Below are 22,130 nucleotides of genomic sequence, written 5' to 3'. Positions count from 1 at the left end.
TAAATGGTTGTACTTAAGTTCCCTTTTGGTCAACATCAACAGTACTGTGCAAAAGTTTAAAACCGGCCTTTCTTGAATTCTTGATACTTTCTTAAGCAATACCTTTGCAGGCCTTCAAAAAAGCTACCACAGTTTTGAGTGTTAGGGTGTTTTTTTTTTTTTGCTGATTTTTATTCCAGTCCCGGTACCTTACTATGTTAGCATCTTCTGCACTTTAGATTGCACTGCTGATAGTTTCCCGAGCACTTGAACAGCCCGAAACACTGTTTTTGAAAGCATACGATAATGGACCTACTGTCTGCAAAGTTTTCAGCTAATTACTCATCGGGAATCAACTTGGTGGAGCTAAAACAGATGTATGCCCACAAAAGTCTGTTATTTTCAGTACTGTTTTGGGACATGCTGCTGACAAGAAAGTAAACAACCAAATTGTAAAATAAAAAATGTAAAAATGTGCAAAAAGACTCAAGAAAAAATGTTAATTTGACATTTGAATCCTGAAGAAATACTGATAAAGACCATTTCAAAATATTAAAAGAAAGTCTGGCTCTTGGAGCCAAAATATAAAGATGGCTGTTGATGGCCCCAGAAGTAAGAGGCTGTGTTTTTGTTTTTGATCGTCTCCATAGAAACGTCTCTGATAGCAAACATTTTGATTACAAAATGATGCATTCACTCTGAAACATATATCTTGATGCTGTAGTGCGCATGTGAGTTTAACCTGTAAGAAGCAGAGACAATTATTAAACACCATGCAGAACTATTTGGTTGTCATGGAAACTGAACATAGACTGGTTGAGAGACATTGCTGTCCAAGGAATCACCCTTGGACAGTGATTCACATGTCCAAGGGTGCTATCCACATGCTACCATGTGGATAGCAAAAATCCATGAATTTTTTTTTTTGTGAAAAAGCATAAAAAAAGAAGAATCAAGACTTTCACTCAGCTTTGAAACGTGCCAAGAATTAGCATCTATTAGCATCTTCAACAGCTCTATTAAACTTCCACCGTCCCACTGATGAGCAACGCATGACGCAGGCGGTTTGTTAACCGACTGATTGGATAATCGTCTTTGCAGGGTCACCATGGCAAGCTCACGTCTCTGAGCAGGTGTGTAAGAGTGCTGACGGGCACATAGACGGAAGCATGCACACAACCACGTGCGCACTCAGACACACAGAGCGAGGAGGGTTATTAGGGTTACGCTGTCAAATCGCAGCACGACGAGAACAACCAATCCTCAGAGAGTCCCACGTCTCACTCACCTTACTGAAAAAGATCTCGTCACCGTTGGCAGTCTCGGTGTCCACTGTGTATATGTGATCCCTGCCAGAGGAGGAGGGAGGAAGAAAAACGGAGAGAGAGGGAGAAAAATGAGAAGATAAGAGGTCAGACAGCAACATACAGTCAGAAAAATCTACAAATAATAAGCCTGTGTTCTTTCTTCTTTCTCCATTTCCCCCCCGCAGGCAGCAAACAATGTAAAAAAAAATGGGACTTTGTATAAACTATGTTTAAACTTCAAAAAATTACAATAAACAAAAGGAGGCCAGAGCTATTTGCTCTGTCAGACAGAAACAGTCAACAAAGCTTTAGAGCGCTGCAGCGCAGGCCTGGGGACAAAAGCCTCTTTGTGCAGAGGAAAGGTCCTGATGGGGGGGCGATGGAGGAGGGAAGGTTGAGACGGGAGGTGCCAAGTCACTCAGGGCTGTTCAGGTCAATTAAGTCTGCTGTTTGAGCCACAGGAAATCTATACTAACACTCATTATTGCTCGGACGAGAAAACGTATGCGTGCTAGCCTGGAAACATAAAAGCCTCTCCTGTGTTACGCAGTCCAGCCATAAAAGCCCCAGCAGGGCATATGGAAGACATAAAACTCTGAAAGGTTAACCAGCTCTCAGACAGACCAACGTGTGGCTACGCCTCCCTTGGAGAAGGAGAGTCGAAGGTGCTGAGGTGGTGAGAACAGAACAAGAACAAAGAAAAAAAGGATTCATCTCATTTTGAGGGAAAAAAAAGAAAGGAGAAACAAGCGTGACGAATGATGTAACTGTTTTAATTTTGGTGGAGATTAGTTGCTGAGTGAGTTATTCTTTTTTATATCAAAGTGTGTAACAGTGGCATCGTCAGACTCGAGGTTTAATTACGCTCCAGCTCCCCAACCTGCGCTCAGACCGCCAGCCAGCCCCGCGCTCTCTCATTAACTAAATCTAATAAAGTCTTTGGAGTAACAGGCACCTTGAAATGAATCTACTTATATCGCCTTCTTGGTGGGGGGAGGGGGGGTGCACTCTCTGTGTCCTTGCGGACAAAACCCAGTCTTCACTATGACACACAAGGCTCCATTTGAATAATTAATCTTTGGGAGAGGCTGGAATTAAGAAAGCAGCTTTTTATAGGAGAAAACAGAGATGTCAGAGCTGTGGGTGTAGGCCATATATCCGTCACGTCCTGTGTCCTCAAACTGTGTCAGCGTCAGCTCTATCAGGGAGATAACTCGTTAGGAAAGCAAAAATCAAATATGTCTAAAGTTTGAAGGTACAGTTAAGGTGCAGATTAAATTGAACCAAATATATTTGATATCTTAAATTCCCCCAGAGGATTTTCTTTTTTTTTTTGCCAAAACATAAATAAGAATAACAACTTAAACATCAGAAAAAGTTAGTGCCTTCTACCCTCTCATGTTCCAAGATGTGGATCTGTTCAGGTTTTTTGTGCTTCTTTACACATCTGCATGTTAACGGTGTGCCAGGGATGCTATTTGATCCTTGAACAACAAAATCAAAAGGTATTTCTTTATTATCAGCACAAACATTGTTTTCAATACGAGTTGGAATCCGATTGGCCTCTTGTCAACGATCCTTTTTGTGGATCCATGAACTGGCTCTCAATGTGTGGCCTTGGAGAGGAGGTGTCTGGTTTGCAAGGCTCAAGGCCTCATCTTTGCTTTTTGCAGTCTATGCGGGCTTGTTGGCGTCATAAGTACACACTGGACAGATCCACAACTGAGTTTGAAGTGGTTGGGATGACAGTCAACTCAACCAAGCTGTGGCTCTCAACTGGAGGAACGTTTTGTTTGTGTTGGATCTGAAGAATGGTGAAAACCAGATCCATAAACTCAATTTATAGGGAAATCTGAAGGAGTATGAGGAGCTGGAGCTCCGTTTATGGCTATTTGGTTCTTTTATAACCAAAGCAAGCGCCAAGGGCGAGAGATAGGATTTCAAGGCGTAGTTGTGGACAGAAGAGGGTGTCTAGTTTGGAAACCTCAGCGTCTGATTTTTGCCAATGATGGGGAATCCATTGCTAAGTCTTAGCCCTAACCTACAGCAATCATTACAGAGGTTCATAACTTTGTGTGAAGCAGCTGGGAAGAGAATCTGTTTCTCCAAGTCTGAGGTTTGGAAGAGCTGACCTCCAAGAGAACTGCTTCCTCATGAGTTTGACGTTAGTCTCTGCCTTGGTTAATGACTGGCAGTCAATCGGAGAGGCTGATATTGACGGTGTGAGACAGCACAAACAAAAAGTGAAGCTCTTGCAGCTCACTTGTGGTTTGAAATACAACCAAAAGAACAATAGCCTTGATAGAAGAGGATAAAATGTGCTTCCTCCTTTGGGAGTCAAGGTGTGGAGGCCCGTCACCTTCGAAGGGCTAACAGAAGAGCTACTGCTCCTCTGTACTGAGAGGACTCTGCTGAGGCAGATAGTTCAGGCATCTGATCATGATGCTGATTGGATTCCTTCATTTGGAGGTTGTCTGGGTTTATCCCCCTGCAGGGAGACCTCCAAGCCTCATCCAGCACTTGCTTCATAGACTTTATGTCCCTTGTGGTGTGGTAACACTTTGAAGTCTCCCAGAATGAACTGGAACATAGCGCTGGGGAGATGAATGTCCCACTAGACGGGTTTCCTCTGACAAGGTCTCAGATAATCAATAATAGATTAATGAGCGATCACTTCCTTCTTTCTGGGGCAATTTTGCAATATTTAACTCTAAAATTAATGTAAGATTGAGCAGATTATGATCACCAAAGCTGATATATGACTTTCTGCTATGAAAAAATAAATATAATCAAATAATTCACCCGCAAAACATATTCGTAGGAGTACTTCAGCACAGTTTTACTCAGTATCCTGTTTATTACTTAACATGTTCATGAAAATCAACACAAGCAATGATCTAATAACTGGGGTCGTACTGAATTTGATAACAGCAGCTAAATCTTTGATGTACTAAATTAAAATAAAGCTAAAGTGTCTTTTAAAACACATTGGTACTTGTGGAAGAAGACTTTAAATGTTTTCAGTTTAAGTGCTTGAAAGTCTCCTAAAAGTTATTCATTGAGTTTCATTTATATATTTATTTTAAGAATCCAAACTCGATGTTCAAAAAGACAAAACTAAATCAAAAGCTATTAAATCAAAGGATTACTTGGTGGGTTTACTGTAATCCCCTGGGTTATTTCACTGCCTGGAGTTTTAAAACAGCTCATGAGTAATCTGTAATTGACTGCTCCACATTTTCTCAGCAGTAACCTTCCCTGCCATACTGTGTCGGCACTGACAGCGTCCCTCAAGGGCCGAAGCCTTCCAGCTGCAGGGTTTTTGGTTCCAGCAGAGATTAGAGGGAGCCAAGCGGCAAGGCGTCCCTCAAACATCCTGACCAGAGATTGAGGAGGACAATGGAGCGGCTGTGTCTGTGTCAACACCGGCTCTATAAACACACACATGTGCATAGAGACGTCCCCCTTCCCCCTTCTCCCTTTCGTCGTACCCCAACATGGCGGCACAGACTCCCTTCGGAGCCCTTTTAACTTCTACAACACTGCTCCTGAACTCTCCTCACCCCGTGGTGCGGGTCACATCTGTACATTTTACCGTACATCCTCTTAGTGGAAACAAGAGAGAGGCAGCCAGACGTGGAGTTTTCGTTACTCTCATCGTGTGAATGAACGTTATTGGCAATTCTGGGAAGGTTGTCTTTTATTTGAATGATTATTCAACAAACAACCTGAATGAATTTCACTGAAAATCAGGAACCTGGTGCACAGGTTTAAAATTACACGTCGAATCCCAGCAAATATTCCCACTATTTGCTCAAATGGCTTGAGCAATCTCACAGAATAATTCAATCTGGATATTTGACCTCTTTTCTTAGCAGAATTGGTAGGTTTCTTGACTCAGCAACTTCCTACTATTTTTCAAGTTGGTTGAGGTCAGAGCCTTTACAAAATCCTAATTTTAGCCTCCTTTCTTCATTTGTGGGCTAATACCATGTCGGACCACCTATTGTGTCTAAGTTAGAACCATCTGACTCAAACCATCCCCCTCAGATAAAGGTACGTTGGGTAAAATATTCATCAAGGATTGAGTCTAGTTTAACCTGAAAGAGGCTGGTTTACCAACATCACCGTTGACAGTGGCGCTAGCTTAACGTTTAAGCTAAGCTAGCTTTTACCTCAGACCTATTTGAGCTCAGAAGTGAATTTTCTGTCCAGCAAATTCCTCTCCAGGAAAGCAATTTATACAATGTGATTGAAATAGAGAAAATCAAGTTTTCACAAAAACTGAATAAGCACCGGATCTACTCAAAGATGTTTAGAAAAAATGCTTAGAAATAGGAGTTTAGGCTTATGAAGCTATTTCACATTCATTCGGCTCAGAGAACATCAAGGCTGGAAAATTAACAAAGAGTGTTTATTTTCAAACGGTAGATAAATTAAACAAAAGACAGTGGCTGCAATCGATCAAAAACTCTTCAGTTTGTGTGAGAAAATGTCAGCTGGGATTTTGAGAACAGAGGGCTGACTCTATAATAACGTGTTTGTATGGTCCAACTAAACCGAGTTAATTTCACAGAGTTCTTTCTTTGATTAGATGTGAATTTTATTTGAGGCTTTAAGTGTTTAACTGTTGTGATTCTTCACAAGTAGAGTGAAATGGACTGTGTTTCAAGGCCTCTCCTCCCTGCTGAGAACAGCTTACACGTAAACTGCTGCAGATGAAAACACAAGTTAAAGCAAAAGCTAGTCTCATAACCTCATTTTATTAGCGGCCTGTTTTAATTTGCACTTTAATTTGTTCAGGAAAAGTTTCACCCTAAGTTTAATCTATTTACGTCAGTCATCTTGAATTTCTCTCTCCCGTGTCCCTGACTTTGAACTGCGAGAATATAGCTGCCAAGCACAATGTGAAAGTTATTTACATGGTTTAGTTTGAGTCAGTTTCTAGGAGTTGGCGAATTTAAAGATCTGGAGCCAAATGAGACACAATGACACCCAGCAGTTTACACAAAAGAAATAAAATCATCACTCCTTCTCTACTTCAACACAAAACCTAAACATGTTTTAGTTAAGGCACTTAAGCTTTGCTGGGCTTGAAAATATCTGTTGCAGAAACTTGTTCACATTTGCAGTGTCAAGGTTACTCTTGATCAGAGTTACCCTGTTCCAAATAGGAAAAATTAAATGAAATAACCATGAGATGAGGGTCATGACTCCTTTAAAACTGCATAATGTTTTTTCATAAACAGATCTGTCATCTGGTACCTCAGTTCATCAGCTAATGTTGCTATAATAGATCCAGTGCATTAAATCATATTGTTTTTTTTCAACTGGCAACAGGAAAACGCTTCAGTTGGAAATCAAATTTATTGTAATGTTCACACTTCTGGGGCAAATAAACTGCAGCAACATGTTTATATAAAATTATTTGATTGTTTCAGCATCCAAATTTAATTTCCCATTGGGATTGATGAATTACTTTTCAAATGAATTGAATGAAATATATTTATCCCCTTTATTCAATTCAGCTAAAATTCATGGTGCCTTCACAGTACCTAGAAAATGTAATTACACCCATGATTATTGGGTTTTCTCTTTTGAATGATCTGGTCTTTACCAGAGTAACTTCAAGTGTATAAAAAACACTTAAGGAAAGGTCAAAAGGTGCAAAAAGCAAAAGGTTGTCAACTTTTTTTAACAGCCAAGCGTAATCCAAGAACATCACTGAAACTAATTTGCCTTAAAAACTTGGCAAATTTTAGTAAGGAGTAATTATAGAGTAGTTTTTATTAAAGTTAGTAACTTGCCCAATCATTTACAGAGACACAAGGCTCAATTTGCTATCCTAATTAATCTTTGGTCCATTTCTGGTATATCAAGGTTTATCTAAAACTGCAGCAATTTTCTATAACACCATTCCTATCAATTAAAATCCTTTTAATGAGATGCTTAAAAAATATTCTTGAGACTGTATAGAAGATACATATTTCTCTCGCTTACAAAACAGTGGTAATTCTTGTTGTTCCTTAATCAAATTCTGACCCAAAAAGGTATAGGCTAGATTGTCATAATTTTAAAAAAATAATCACAAAATGTCCATGGTTTGAACGACTGAGACATAATTTATCAACTGAAAACAGACACAACAGAATTTCTTTCCTCAATAAAACACAACAATATAGGTCAATTATTATGCTTACTGTGTGATAAATATTTTTACTTTATCTTGTTACATCTCTTCTTTTCTACTATCATGTCCAAGTGGATCTCGCATTTTGAAATCCACGTTTCACTTATAAAGCGAGTTGACTGGTAGATAGCGTAAGTCTATGAATTTGGCTGCTGAGGCATTTTTCTTAATTTTATGTCCAACTAATTCACTGGCACAATGCTGTTACACAAAACATAAAGATTTAGAGTCTGCAGTGCCAAAGATGAAGCTCTAAAGATGAATGAAGTAAATAATGAAACACCCACAGGCTTTGACACCAGATGAGAAGAGAACATTGGGTGTCAATGTGTGGGCTTTCCATTTCCCAAAATTCAGTGACAAATATGTGTGAGCTGTATGGAAGGTATGCAAATATTCTGCTGGGCGCAGATACGAAGCCATTGTGAAAGAATGAGTACGCAGGAAGAGAAAGGAGCTCAGTGATCAAGTCAAGACAGAAGAACAACTGAGCGTGGGCAAGAGTGTGAGACTGAGTACGGCGCAATGACAGAGAGGGTCTTCGTCGAACATGCAGCCATGAGAACACAGCCTCTTTGTGAGGAAGAATGTCGTTTTCATAACAGCGAATTTCTTCTTGGGGCGACTGTAGGCCAGCTCGGTCCGTCTGCTGGGTCTTTGTCAATCCATCTCACTCTCAGGCAGCAGAAAAGACGAGAATGTGATTAGCATGCATCCCTGCACCTTAAGCCACCACCCCACTCTCCACAAACTAAATGCCTGCACATCCAGCCTCCTCTCTGCCTCCCACCCTCATCCCCCATATTCCTTTCTCTTCATAACTGGATCATGGGTGGTAGATGGAGGGGCCCATTGTACATTGTTTTGGCTTTCTTTGGTTCAAATCCTCTTGACAAAGTGGACTGGAGGGAACCGGCAGGCACCTTTGGGATGTGAAGGGAGTTGTTGAGGTTCTAAATGAGCCGAGGGCATCGAGGGGCCCTCGCTGATGTGGCACCATGAAATGCAACAAGCCAGGGTTCACCCACCCCCAAGCTGAGGCAGGTTGTTCATTTTGAAGGTTAAAGTTCTTGTCATGAGTTTCGAAATTCTCACCACATTTGCTTTTATTAGTGGCTGTAAAAACGCAATTTACTGCTAAAGTTGCAACAACAACAACAAAAAAATCACATTTCAAAGCTACCAAATTGGTGTCTTGAATCAGTTTGCTTGTGTTTTAATGAATCATACACCCTGAGAGGTAAATGGTGAATAAAATCCAAGGCTGAAAACACTTCATTTCCACATCATCACCTTCCTAAAATAATGGCCCGTGTCATTTTGGCCAAGAGTGACTTAAGTCATTATTTTAGAAAGTACCCAACATTAAGTTGCAAAACCAATTCCAAAGCAGTTTTCCTACAGACCAGTAGTCGTCTACTTTGAGTGTTGATGATGGCAAACATTCGGTAACACTTTGTTTGGCGGGGTGCATAAGACTGACATAACACCTGTCATGAACATGAAGGAGTCTTCATGAATGTTTGACTGTTGTCATGAAGTGTCATTCAGTAAATAATGACACTTTTTATGCAACGTTGCTCTAAACATTGCATTGAAAGTCCATTAAGTCCACTAATAAGTCCATTTTGTTACTACCACCTTTGGGGGGGTTTCTGGAAGCCCATTAGTATGGTCTCATTTGATGGATAAGGCTAAATCTGTGAAAAAAAAACTTACTACTACATTTCAGCCTTCTGATGAATAAAAAGGAATGATCTGTTATCCTAGAACATAATTCCCCTGAACTAGTCACAAACGATAAAGCAGGTTGATGGCATTCCTACAGCGTTATCCTTTGAATCAAAGATGATTTAGGTGATTATAACTTCTGGATCTGCAATCTTTTTGTTTCAGAGTGTGGACATGGCTGGATGTCGTTGGTTCTGCGAGGAGAGAGAGGGAGAGAGAGGAGGCAAGCATGTAATCCCAGTCATTAGTGGGCTTAAAAAGGATTTGGTGGAGCTACAATAATGGAGACTCCAGTGGCCTCCACTGCAAGACCCAAAGAGACCCAACAGGGAGGAGCGCCATCCACAGAGGTACAACTGTTTTAGTGGACTGAACTGAGAGAAAGCAATCTGGATTTTTGAGTGAAGCTGTCTGTCTCTGTGTGACTGCAAATGGCAACCACAAAATTTAGTCCTTTTGCTCTCGGTCTCACACGGATCTCACACACGCATTCTTGCTCTGATTCCCATGCTTCCCAGCCCCATAGAGGGGTGTAAACACAGTGTGGCTGGTGTTGCCATGGCGAAGCCTGCCTGCAGCCCAAGAATGGCGACTATGCTCTGCATGCGGAGGGGCCGAGGACATGAATGCAAGGCAGCGTATACAGTAACACATTCACACATACCCTCATGATGCTGATTAAACCTGAACTGGACACAGTTTCAGATTTATAATACATTTGTTTTGCTTGCATGGACTATTCAAACTGCAGGCAAACTACAGTTGCTTTAAGAATGTCTTAGTTCGGTTTTTTCCCAGACTCTCTTGTATTGCTCTTTTAAACCCAGTATTGTGTTTTGTCCCATCATGTGAGCTAGCTATAATGTTTTACTAACATAAAATCTGCTGCACTACCTAGAAGTGGGGATCATTGAAAACTCATTCACACTTTTCTTCTAAACACATTTAATAATCTAATAAATAGCTAAATAGCTAAACAAGCCCTGAATAAGTCACCGCTACCTCGCAGAGCCACTAGAGAAAGCCATGCACGTTCACATAAACTACTCCAACTATCAACTTAAGTCATCAGTTAACTTAAGAAGTCTGAACTGCTTAAGGAGACCAGAAAATTACAATAAAGCCTTTGTTCTGTGTGCAGGAAATTTTAAAGAGAACAGTAGACACGTATTTACAAAACGGTTACTGCACACTTATCTTCAAACGATCTAAATTTGTTTGAAAGAATTTGCTACCAACAAGCCGCCAGTTATTTTGTCTCGTGCAATTCAACATTTATTTTTAATAAACCAACAATAAAAATAATTTCAGGCACAGCTTTGCGTTAATTACGGCATGATAGGGTTTGGCCATTGTGAACAGACAAGCCAACAAAACACAAGGAGTTTCAACTGGCCTCATTTAAACAGCAAATTGGACATTTTACTTCTGAGATGTTTGAACATGTTTTTATGACTACTAAATTGGAACTGGCTTTAATCAAATTGCTTTACAAGCAAGAGGCCAGTCACTGACATTACTGCCGTATTTGCAGGTACACACATGTTCAGGCCCATGCATAGATATTTTCTGGCAGAAGTAAAATCATAAATATCCCTCTGAACTCTGATGAATTCCCTCTGAATGCAGCACATAGTGTAACCCTTCTCTTGAAATATGGACCTCTGGGATAGAAATCATACAGTGCTCCTCTCTCAGTGTACAGTTTATTGCTTTGATTAAACATGACTCTGCTACTAAAATACACACGCTGGAAGATAAATGAGAAACACCAAGATCACATATGAGAGTTTTATGCTCCTCACCTGCAATTAAATATTCATAATGTCTGAGTTTAACATAAACGTTATTTAGCTGATCCATGCAGGAAAAACAGAATTAAACAGCAGCACAGAACGCTGCTTTAGCCCATAAAATGTCACGGCTGTGTCTTTCTGTAGAAGATGTGGCTTTTGCAAAAAAACCTAAGAAGCAACTTTTATGCAGCATCTGATTTACGAAATGATGACATCATTTTGACTTCTGCAGTTCTGCAAAATATTGTGCAGGAAAATGTGATTTTATTTGTTGTTCTGCATTTTAATGAAACAATATTCATCCAAGGCCTATTGGGACTTTATCAAAAGGATTTCATATGCTGAGCACTTTAACATTTAAGTATTTACATTTGGCAAGGATACAACCAAAAAGTAACAAGAAATTACACAAACTATGCAAAAACTTTTTTTAATGTGGGAAAATACATTTTGGGTTTTGCTAGGGTCTTTTAGTGTGTAGATAATAATCTGTTGTAAGGCTACATCTCTAAAATCTTTTACCACGTTATCCATGTTTGCAAATCCTCTGGGTTGAGACGACACAAGCCAGATAGGTATGATAGGTATGTTTGTGATATCTAGTTGAGGACTATTTCTAGACATCAGATTTACAAAAACCCGACTCTCTGTACTGTAGAATTGGCCATTATACGCTTGTTGTACTGCAAGCTAGTAGGAAATCATGCAACTGTGATGTTATTAAATAATTCAATGGGGAGATTAAACCACATTTTCATCCCTTTTTTTTTTCCATTACAGCAATTTCCTCGCTGCTTTCTCTAAGCTTTAGTATTAAGGTCACTTAAATCTACATCAAGGGCAGTAAAAGTCCCGTCGGCTGGCCATATAGGTTGTTTGCATGCAGTGTGAATCCAAGGGCTCAAATAAATGTTCAAGTGATTCTTTGCATACTGATAATTGTGATGATAGCTGAAATTTATATGCCTCATTTTCTAATTTGCAATTAAAATGATTTCTAGGCTTCTTCAAAAAATTAGGAAGCGCAATATTGAGTTTCTCTTTTCGGAGAGCAGAAAATAAAATGTTTGCTCAAAACTTTTAACTGTTAGTGGCACTGCCATGTTTTATTGTGATAAATTTTAGATTTATGTTGCAAAACTCCATTGATAATTCTGACAACAAAAAGGACTTGAAGAACAGCTTCTCTACATTAAAGGTCTTGGATAATATAGCTATTTCTTTTTCCTATTTTTATCATTTATGAAGGTGGTTAAAATAAAATTTGTGTCGTCTCTTGTGATAAGAGCAGGTATGTGAGGTACCAAGAAGGAAAACATCATATTCAGTCCTCTACCTGTCTTACTGAAGCTGAACAAACAGAGTTGTTGATGAAATGACTGTATTTTGTCAGCTGTCCTGCCTCTCTGGATTAACCACTTGATGGAAACTGAGCCTCAGAATGAGATTCAGAATATTAAAAAATCTAAACTTGCCATGAGCTGAATTCATAATGAACACTGAGTACATATGAGTTTCAGAAGGCTGATTGTATTTTACAAGCCTGAAAATCGGAAGATGTTGTCTTCTTTACGTACAGAAACAGGACTGAGTGTTTTCACTGAAAAATGTCTCCATTCACGCCAGAGAGCTGAGGACAAATTATCAATCACTTCATCTGTTGCTGAGCTCGGCTGCTGCCAAAGACTTGACTCATTCTCTCTGCGGATTAAGCCACTTTTGTCTGTTTACAATTTCATCAGTTTCTATGTTTGTATGCATGGCACAGCTTAAAAATCTTGTGATATTTTTCTTTTTCGTTCACTTTGCCAACGTGGAATCAGGAGCCAAAGGGATTTCATACGCTGAGCAGTCATTCAAAAACAGGCCGAAACAGTGCTGGGCTTTGGACGGCGTTCACAGAGGCCATCTGCAAGCTGCTGCGCACCAAGAACTGAGGCGAAGCTGGTCTAGAGGCATGATGGCAGAGCAGTGTGGCGCTGGCCCCAGAATAAACAGGCCATTTAACTGGACAACCTTCATAAAAGCAACTATTGATGCAGTTGCTCAGATTTTTTTTTTTTTTTTTTGTCTCGATTTGCATCCTGCCTGTGCTGAATGTTGGCTCGCTTTCAGATTGATCCCTGAGCTGGTAATTGTCTCCGCTGTTTGCCTTAACGCTGTTGCTTAACTCCTACATGTCTTTATCGATATCCCGTTAGAGCCGATGGCTGTTCCTGCCCACAGCTGTCACTCGGGTGCCCATGTAATCGACGCTAAGTTTCCTCTCTGTCTTGAGTCGGGATCAATGGCAGTCATCCGACTCGGGTCTAATCTGAAGCAGCCACCCCGCTCGTTCAGGGGTCGCATGCCGCGACCATGTGTGAAAATTCCTGCCTGCTTTGAGCGGGCAGACGTGACGGGGACTGACGCGCCTTCAGGAAAAAGAACACATGTGCAGACAGGATCTTGGGGCTCCAACGCCCACAAGGGCTCATGTTCCCCAACCCGTCCACACATGCTGGCGAAGAAATAACTTTTAAATCCACGGGACAACTGGTCAGCACACAAACACACACACACACACACTCCTCCAATAAAGCCTCTGTGTCTCGTTTCCCTCCTCGACCCTTAAGACCTGTGCTACCCCATGTGGAGCAGGTGGGCGACAGCCTCCCTGCCTTTCTTTCGCTCTGCTTCCTCTCACTTTCCACACACCTCCTCTTAATGACCGCCGATATCTTAAAAAGCTCTGCCACTTAAGGCAGCAGACTCCCTCCGCAGCTTAATTTGACATGCTTGGGAGAAAAATAAAGAAAGACCCCCATTGTGTCTTTTTCAACAGCCTCCAATCAAGCCTGCCACTCAATTAGCCATAATCGGCACAAAAAGGAGAAAAACTTCACAATGATCCATTTTTCTTGCATTGCTGCAGTTTTTCAATATTATTCTGCACTTTCAGACCTCAGCATAAGGTTAACCTGCCAGCTGAATACGGATATAATCCCTTTTTTGGCTTGCTCACTTTGCGGAAAGAGGAAGCTGCATGAACATAAAAAAAATACCCGAAACTAGATGAAAAATAAAAGAAAAATGGATTTTCTCCACGACTCCACGTGGTGTAGCTTGAGCTCTATTTTGTGAAAAGACAGACTGACAGATGGAAACAGTTTCACAAAAGCAAATAAATGTAGGTGACAGACAAGAAAACAAAATGTAAACCAAGCTTGAGAGACTTGAAATCGATTTGTTAGGTTTCCGCAACAGACAGTGGAAAAACAAAATGTTGATTATATTCTCATAACTGTCAGTTTCAATCTAAATGCTGTTGCAGTCGTTCAGAAAGGGGGGGAAAAAACAACAACTCCATCTTTCAATGATATCACTCGTCTGTAATTTTCTGCTTCGTGATTATGAGTGGATGTTTTTAAAAGTGCGACATGAGTCCAATGGGACCTTGTAAGAGGTAAAATGAGCTGAGAACAAGCTTAAAATTGAAAACAACGACAAAGCAATGAGAGCAGCAGTCCTCACAACCAAGTCTGAGCATTTTCCTCACTACATTATCAGCAGATTTACACAAAAAGCCACATTAGCATGAAATTGAAAAGCGATTTTAGACTTAGTTTGATACGACTAGAGATGCACCTGGCCAAAAATCAACATGCAATTTTCTCTCAAGACAGAAATGCCAATGCTGATTATTTTTTTTTATTTGAACCAAACCAAATAAACGAAGGAAGAAAGAACGCTCCAGGTTCTGTAAGAGAGGAAGTAGTTTTTAATGCATGTAACCTTTTATTCTGATCAGTAGCTCTTTCTATTTTAGAAAGACTTTCAAACATTTTCTCTGGACTAATTGTACTTCCTGCTCTCAAGATGTTTATCTTTACAAGCATTGAAAATGTTTTCCTACATTTATACTACAGCTTACATGGTACCAAGCCGACCAAAGCAACTTTCTTTGAAAAACACTTGTAATAACAGGAAACACTTGCCAAAACCCTGAACCCAAAAGAGCAAAAAGAACAAAAACACAATAACAAAACTGAATAAAATTGAGTAGCATCAGTAAGATAACGCAATAAATTAATGGTACCTAATTGTATATGCCTAAGAGGTGAGTCTTAAGATTGATTGGTTAAAAAAATTATTAACTGAACTAAGCAGATTATAGGTCCAATTCCCCTGGTACACTGGTCACTACATGCGTTTGGCATAGCAAGGAAACTGAATTTTTAATAATAGAGACGTGAAGTCTGCATAGCTTAACATGAAATTATGTGAAATTATTATTATTTGCTCACTGCTGTGGAATATGCTTTGCTCTGATGTAAATTTTGAGGCAGCATGTGTGGTAAAGTCTGAGGAAACACTGAACAAATCCGCCTTAAAAAGCTTACAATGTCTGTCCCATTGAGAGGATGGATGAATGCTGTATGAACGAAATGATAAACAATTACAAACCAGTCTAACAGACTGAACAGAGATTACGACATACCTGGCAGCGATGTATAACGTCCTGTTCATGATCAGGATGAGCTGGATGTCCAGTTTGTGCCGCTGCGTGTTGTTCCTCCCAGGTTTGTGGCCCACGAATGCAGGATACTGTTTTGTGTCTGTCAAAAGGTAAAAAACGAAAATAAAATATTCCCTCAATTTAAAAAAAAGTAATCAGATATTATGAGTTTCTGGGCCTCCAAAGTGTCTTTGTTTGGCGAGGGAATGAAGTCGACCTTCTGTGCTAGACCTTCTGTGCTCGACCTTCTGGGCTCGACTTCCTGTGCGATAACTTTGTTATGGCAGAACTATTAATGTTTTTCTTGTTTTTTTTACTTAACATAATTTTAAAAATACAGAATAATTCCAGTAACTGAAATGCGCAGTAAAAGCAGAAGACAATACGTTTTAAGATTTTCTGTAAAATATGATAAAAGATGCTGTTTCGGTTGTGGAATAATTAGGACAACCCCCACACGTATTTCCACTTTAAATGGTTAATATTACACAAACGTGTATCATTTCAGGTGCATCTGATAATAACACATGTCCTTCAGCATTTTGAAGGAGGTTTGCCTGGTGGGGTGCTCCTGACTGTTGAAGTGAGAGTGATCTAGAAAAGCGAGAAGGTTAGACAAAAGTTTGCAACATAGATCAAGGCCAAGACCACTTTAATCGTGTTTTTAAGCAGGTCAGGGTAAAATATAACTTATTTGATGTGAAAGCTAAAGACATGTTTGACAAAGACCAAATACGGCATTCAAGGAACAGACCCACATAACGACTGTGAAGCATAGAGGGGAAATGTCACAGAGATGCAGAACCTGGTCAGCTCATCGTCACAGAGTCCACTATTAATTTTACAACGTCTCAGAGGGAGCTTTGGGAAAATACAAAAAAAATGAAAGGAAATCCAAGTGCAACATGACAATGATGTGAAACATACCAGTAAATGCACTGAGGACTGGCTGCCCAGATCTTGATCTGAATCTAAACAGACCAAACATGTTAGAACACCTCAGACATCTCACTGCTGACGGTGAGAGTGAGAGAAACTTTCCTCAGATCATTGTCACCGGCTGCTACATGGCTACAAAAAGGATCTCAATGAGTTTGTTTCAACTGAAGAGGAATTATTAAGGCGTCCTGACTTTTTCATGAGCTGGAAAACTGAAATTTTTGCTCATATGTTGCATAATGACTAAGGTACCTTTATGGTTTTTGCTTTATAGATCCCAAGTTAATACATAAAGAGGTGTTCTGATTTTTTTCATTTGACTAAATATGCCGCTTCGCTCCATGCGTTCACTCTGTTATTGGTGGTTTTGGACGACAGCGCTTGGTTTGAGGAAACACAGGTCCGCGTGAGGCTGTCTGGCTTGAGTTCTGGTTTTCTCTGCCAGGACACAGAGCATTACGCCCACAGTAAGGAGGACAGGACACGATGCAGGCAGAAACACTGGGAGAAACAGAGAAAACAATGACCATATCTCTACAGCTTTCCAGAGCGTGCTCTATCAGAGCAGCACAAGCACCCTGACAGCGGATTATCCAATCATGTGAGGTGGGCTCAGTTTCAAATGCTGCCTTAAGTCTTTTATTTTAGTCCATGTATAGGGCCCATCCTTTGGTGCCAATTTGCACTCCAGGCCTGCAGAAGGAGTTCATTTTTGTGGGGAAGGTAAGTGCTGTAGAGGAAGCACTAGTTGAGAGGGTGTTGGAAGAGTAAAAAGATTGAACAAATGAGACACATACTGAGAATGGAGAGTTCTGAAGTACAAGACAAAGAGGGAAAAGAGAGAAAGCAGAGAGACTACTTCTAATGAGAGGATGGATTGTGCACAAGAGAAGAGATAATAACCCAGAGAAAAGAAAGAGAAGCAAGGAAAAAAACACTTACAGTTGCCATGTGAGATGCTAATAGGCTCACTGTCCTCAGGGAAACCCGCCCCGGCTATTTGCAGTAGCGTGAAGTAGAGTACTAAGGCCTCTGACCTCATGGTCACTCCAACGCCGCCGCCGCCGCTGCTGCTGCTGCTGGTCCTCTGCTAAAGATGTGGTTTCGCCTGCACATGAGGAGACACAGGCAGAAAGGCGAGGATGAGATTCCCAGAGGAAATAACAACAAAGTTTATGGAACAGTTCTTTCACCTGGCCGCAGAATCGATATCCCCCTTGTTTGATTCCTGCATTTTAGGTCAGAGGCCACTTCACATCCCTCCTAAATTAGCTGTTTGAGCAGTTTGACCCAGCTCCTTTCAGTCAGTCCGTGTTATATTTATAAGCATTTTCGATGACTCAAGTAAGCCACTATGCAAGCAAAACCAAATTAATTGGATTAGGGAGGTAATATGCGTCATAGATCGATGTCAGGCAGAGCAGAGCTCTCCCTGCAGGAGTATGACAGGGTCTTAGTGAAGCAGGAGTGCTCTTGTTGAGATTAACCTGCTGCAGAGCGTCGGCCATGCGTGGAGATGGGGCAGGGCAGCATGGCAGGTCCTTTATTTCATACTTTGCACTCTCTTACAAGGGTCAAACAATCCTGTACACTGACTCTTACATGATACACCACCTGCTGAATCAGAGTATGGATAACAGTCCGCTTTATATGAAACATTTTGGTTTTTATCTTGATAAATACTAGGACTGTGGGCATTAATGCATGTGATTAGTCTAAAAAGTAGAACGCATTAATATTACATAGAACAGATTAATCACAGTACCTATTTTGACCAAAAAGCCTATCTCCTCCGCAGGGTTACGTAGTTCAAAACAAACAGCGCTTAAGACTGTGTTTAACAATGCAGAATCGCAAACAAGAGTGAAAAGATAAGCAAGGAGAGTCAGTGGTGTGCTTGGCGGAAAATTGTGCTTAAAAAACACCGCAGTTAGAGCAAGTGTGCTGTTTACTGGGGCTACACTGGGTGATGGAGCCATCCCGAGTTCGAATCCCATCCTCACTTCCTTTGCCACATGTCTTTCCTTCATTCTCTCTGCTCCCTTCCTGTCAAATTACTGTCAAATAAAGGCAACTAGTGCCTACAAATTCTTAAATGTACATTTGGATAAGTTTATATTTAACATTAAGTTTGAAACAAAATCACTTATTTTAAACCTCCCTGAATATGAAAACCTGTAAATACTGAGAGGCTAGGTTGGAAACAATACAGCGTTTTCTTCAACATTTTTTGAAAATGTGCATTTTTACATTTCAAGCTTACAAAGTTAGGCACAGTGATTAATCATGGTTATTCACAGTGCTGGAGTGATTAATCAGAAGAAATTTTTTAATCGTTTGACAGAAATACAAAGTAATTTTTTTTATAACTTTGTATAAATCAGAAGAAAGATCACAACAAAACCACCCCGAGTCACACGATCAGCACATCATTGGATACCTTTACTCCTCCTATTATTCCTTCACCTGCATCTGTCCTTTTCTATCATGTAGGAGGGGGTCCAGCCTTCTCCACGGTCTGCATCCCAAACCATCCCACCTATTCCATCATGTCAACCTTTAAAGAAATCGTCCTGTTTTCTTACAGTAACAGTCACGTGAAAGCAAGCGTTTTTGTTTTTTTTTCCTCAAAGTGAACGCTGAGCTAATGCAACGTTCTCATAGCTCAAATGGAGGCATCTGGGATTAGCTTGCTGCAGTTTGTGTGCACACAATTACACCCATAAATCATCCGAGACAATTATTGCATCTGTAATCTAATCAGGAATAAAGCGTTTAATTTGCATGAAGCACCTTCAGTTTTTTTTCTTTTCTCTTCTCTTCTCTTTTTTCTTCTCTGCTGAAGCTGTGAGGATGAGACGTAGCTGTGCAGAAAGAGCATGGGATGCTTCAGGGATGAGGAATTGAATAAAATAGTCGATTTCATTTGCCTCAGCCTGATAAAAGTTGTTTATCCCACGCTGTATTTTCATTCGCTATTGTACATCTTAGAGGGGGAGCGACCAGGAGAGAAGAAGAAGATGGAAGAAGAGGAGGAGGAGGAGGAGGAGGAGGGGTTACTTTCTCTTTTTCTCTGTCATGTCCCTCTGCCTCTCTCCCCCCAATCTCTCTTTCTCTCTCCATGCTCCTGTGAATCTCATTCAGGAGAGGAATGAAAACACTATTCAGTGGTAGATTCATTTTAACACTGAGGAGAATACCAATACTAAAGCCTGGATACGACCTTGATCTCAAAAGCCTCTCCCTTCCCCTCCATCATTTCTCACTTGTTAGTCTGCCATCTTATCCTTGCGTAGTGACATTATATTTCCTTTTTTTTTTTTTTTACATTTTAATAAGGCAGAGCTATTTAAAAAAATAGATGTTGCTTCAGTCCAACATCATATCCCAGTGAAATGCATTCAGATATTTCCAGGAATTGGTTTCTCTCAACTCCTGAGAGATAACAACAGGTTTTCTTTGGATTGTGTTGGGTTATTTATGCTGAATTCAGAATGAATGTTTAATGTCTTTTATTTTGTCCAAATTGAAAGTGGATTTTTTTTTTCTTTTTTTGCCCATACAGTAGAGCAAACCTCACTGGGGGGCTAAGATGTGAATCGTTTTCGAATCTTGACCCAGAACTCTTCCAGTAATTGACTGATTGATGAGCAGGAAGTAGCATAAGAACGAGGAAGTAGCCCTTAGGGAGAGAAAGTAGTCAGTGATGGATGGAGGTTGCACCAACCAACAAAACAAGACACGGCTCAGATGAACGAGGGGCGATTCTGAAACTCTGCCTTATTATGTCCGAATCCTAACTGCATCCTTCGCACAAACGCAGACAATGTTGTTTTTGTTGTTTGTGGGGGAAATTTCAGATGAGCTTTCCAGACATCTCACTGGTGATCAGCTGTGGCTGGAGGCGGAGAAGCTCCTCCGTCCATATCAGCAGGTTTTAATTGGATGCTAAAACCCCTCTTCCGCTGCCTCCCGTGATACACAAAATAAATTGAGCACAAAAAGTCTTAAGTGAAACCTCTAAACCTTCCAGCGGCCCTTTCATTACCGGCTGCAACACAGGAGTAAAAGGGACGAGGCGAGAAACAGCCTGTCTTTACCGAATTACGCTCTTTGCGTGGAGGAGCCAATTGCTTCCTTGTGTGTTAAGTGTGACTGAGTGTGTAGAGCTCTGATCTAAACTGCCGCTTATCTGTGGCAGTGTTTAGACACACATGCAGACTGAGAACATACGGGTTTGGGAATCAAGGATCAAAGGCACGCCCACACTTCTGCAATAAATTACCTGCTACCAAAATAACACAGTGGAGGTGGAACAGTGACGATTTCAACTCTTTTAGAGCTTTCACTGAAGAAAGCCAAAGGAGAAGATCTAAAGAGGGTTAAAGTTTTAGAATGCTGTTCTTCTGTTGTTGACAAATAACTTTGAGCTGGGCAATGAATCAATAACAATATGTATATATCGCAATAGACAATCAATATCAATAGAAAGCATGTCCAATGGAATGTTCAATAACAGCAGCGCTTTACATTTCTCCCCATTTCCACATATCAGGATGTAGAATAGTGACTTTAGACGAGTATCAATGACGTACAGGCCAGATGAATTCGACCTGGCAGTACAGCGACAAGTCACATTTGAAATATCAGATACAAATCAAATTTAGGTCCAATTTTAAAATCCAATCTGTGTTGTTCAGACTGTCGTGAAAAGATCAGATACAGGTCACATCAAGGCAAAAAAAATCTGATCTCACGTTAGGCTGCAGTGTGAATGCAGCCTAAGTGTCATAAAAGCTCCAGAAAGTACCGAATGAATAAAAGTGAAATCAACAGCAGTCACCAGTACTACAAAGTTTCAACAAAGTCCTAGAGAAAAGCGAGCAAGTTCCAGAATTTTAGTTCTGCGAAAGTATCCGGCAAGTTTGATAACATTTTCCACAAATACACACTGTAAGTTCCAGCAAGAACCTGGCAAGTTGTGGAAAGTAACATTTAAGGTTTTGGTATAGTACAGATTGTATTCTGTAGTGATTCCATAACTTTTTAGGGAGACTTAAAGCACGAAAGGGAAAAAGGTGGAGGACTTAAACCTTGAAGAAGGCACATGTAGGTAATAAAAACACAAAGACCCCACTATTCCCTCCCTGAAACACACACTCAAACATCTTGTAACACACACAGCTCCGAGCAGAAAAATACGCATAGGATTCATGACTATAAACAACATCCGTGCAAGTCAAAGCAGACAACCAATCAAGGGCGGAGAGACGCCCATGGGGGCCACCAGGCTGAGCTGCATTAGCTTTAACAATAAACACATTAGCCAGCTTAATGATGTTGTTCCCTCTCTTGCATCAACACGTTAGCTATGGGTGCACGCTCGTGATAACACATTTATTTTAATGACAAGGTCGGTCACAGTGGGCTTCAGGTGAGGACGAGGAAGGAAATGTTGGCCAACATTTCTTCTCTCTGACAGCTTCGATGAGAGCACAAAACAGATGAACGTAAAGCCCGGCTCTCTAGAACAACACGGCATTTCGTAGACACATGCACAATTAGCTAATCTTCAGAGGGTCCCAGCTGTTCATCTCTCAAAGCCCCCATGGTGCCCAGACATAGTGTGCAACGGAGTGAGAGATGGCTTTTTGATTACATCTGAGTAAAACCTGTTGCTGATTAACTGA

The 22,130-nt window shown here is 40.6% G+C and overlaps 1 protein-coding gene across 2 annotated transcripts in view; it reads right to left on the bottom strand.

Moving 5' to 3' along the window:
* sema6a (sema domain, transmembrane domain (TM), and cytoplasmic domain, (semaphorin) 6A) overlaps positions 1-22,130 on the bottom strand; it is a 145,192-nt gene that overhangs the window by 62,395 nt on the left and 60,667 nt on the right. For both annotated transcript variants that reach the window (XM_008418244.3, XM_008418245.3), the window contains exons 2-4: positions 17,383-17,548; positions 15,484-15,601; positions 1,268-1,328 (exon numbers count right to left, since the gene is read on the bottom strand). In XM_008418244.3, coding sequence (XP_008416466.1) covers positions 1,268-1,328; positions 15,484-15,601; positions 17,383-17,482 — 279 coding nt within the window. In that variant the 5' untranslated portion in view covers positions 17,483-17,548. The remainder of the gene's footprint in view (positions 1-1,267; positions 1,329-15,483; positions 15,602-17,382; positions 17,549-22,130) is intronic.

The sequence above is a fragment of the Poecilia reticulata genome, chromosome 9 (assembly GCF_904066995.2).
Source record: "Poecilia reticulata chromosome 9, P_reticulata-male-v2, whole genome shotgun sequence".
NCBI classification, from domain to species: domain Eukaryota; kingdom Metazoa; phylum Chordata; class Actinopteri; order Cyprinodontiformes; family Poeciliidae; genus Poecilia; species Poecilia reticulata.
The sequence above is the reverse complement of the archived record's forward strand: the minus strand, read 5'-3'. Positions and strand labels throughout refer to the sequence as shown.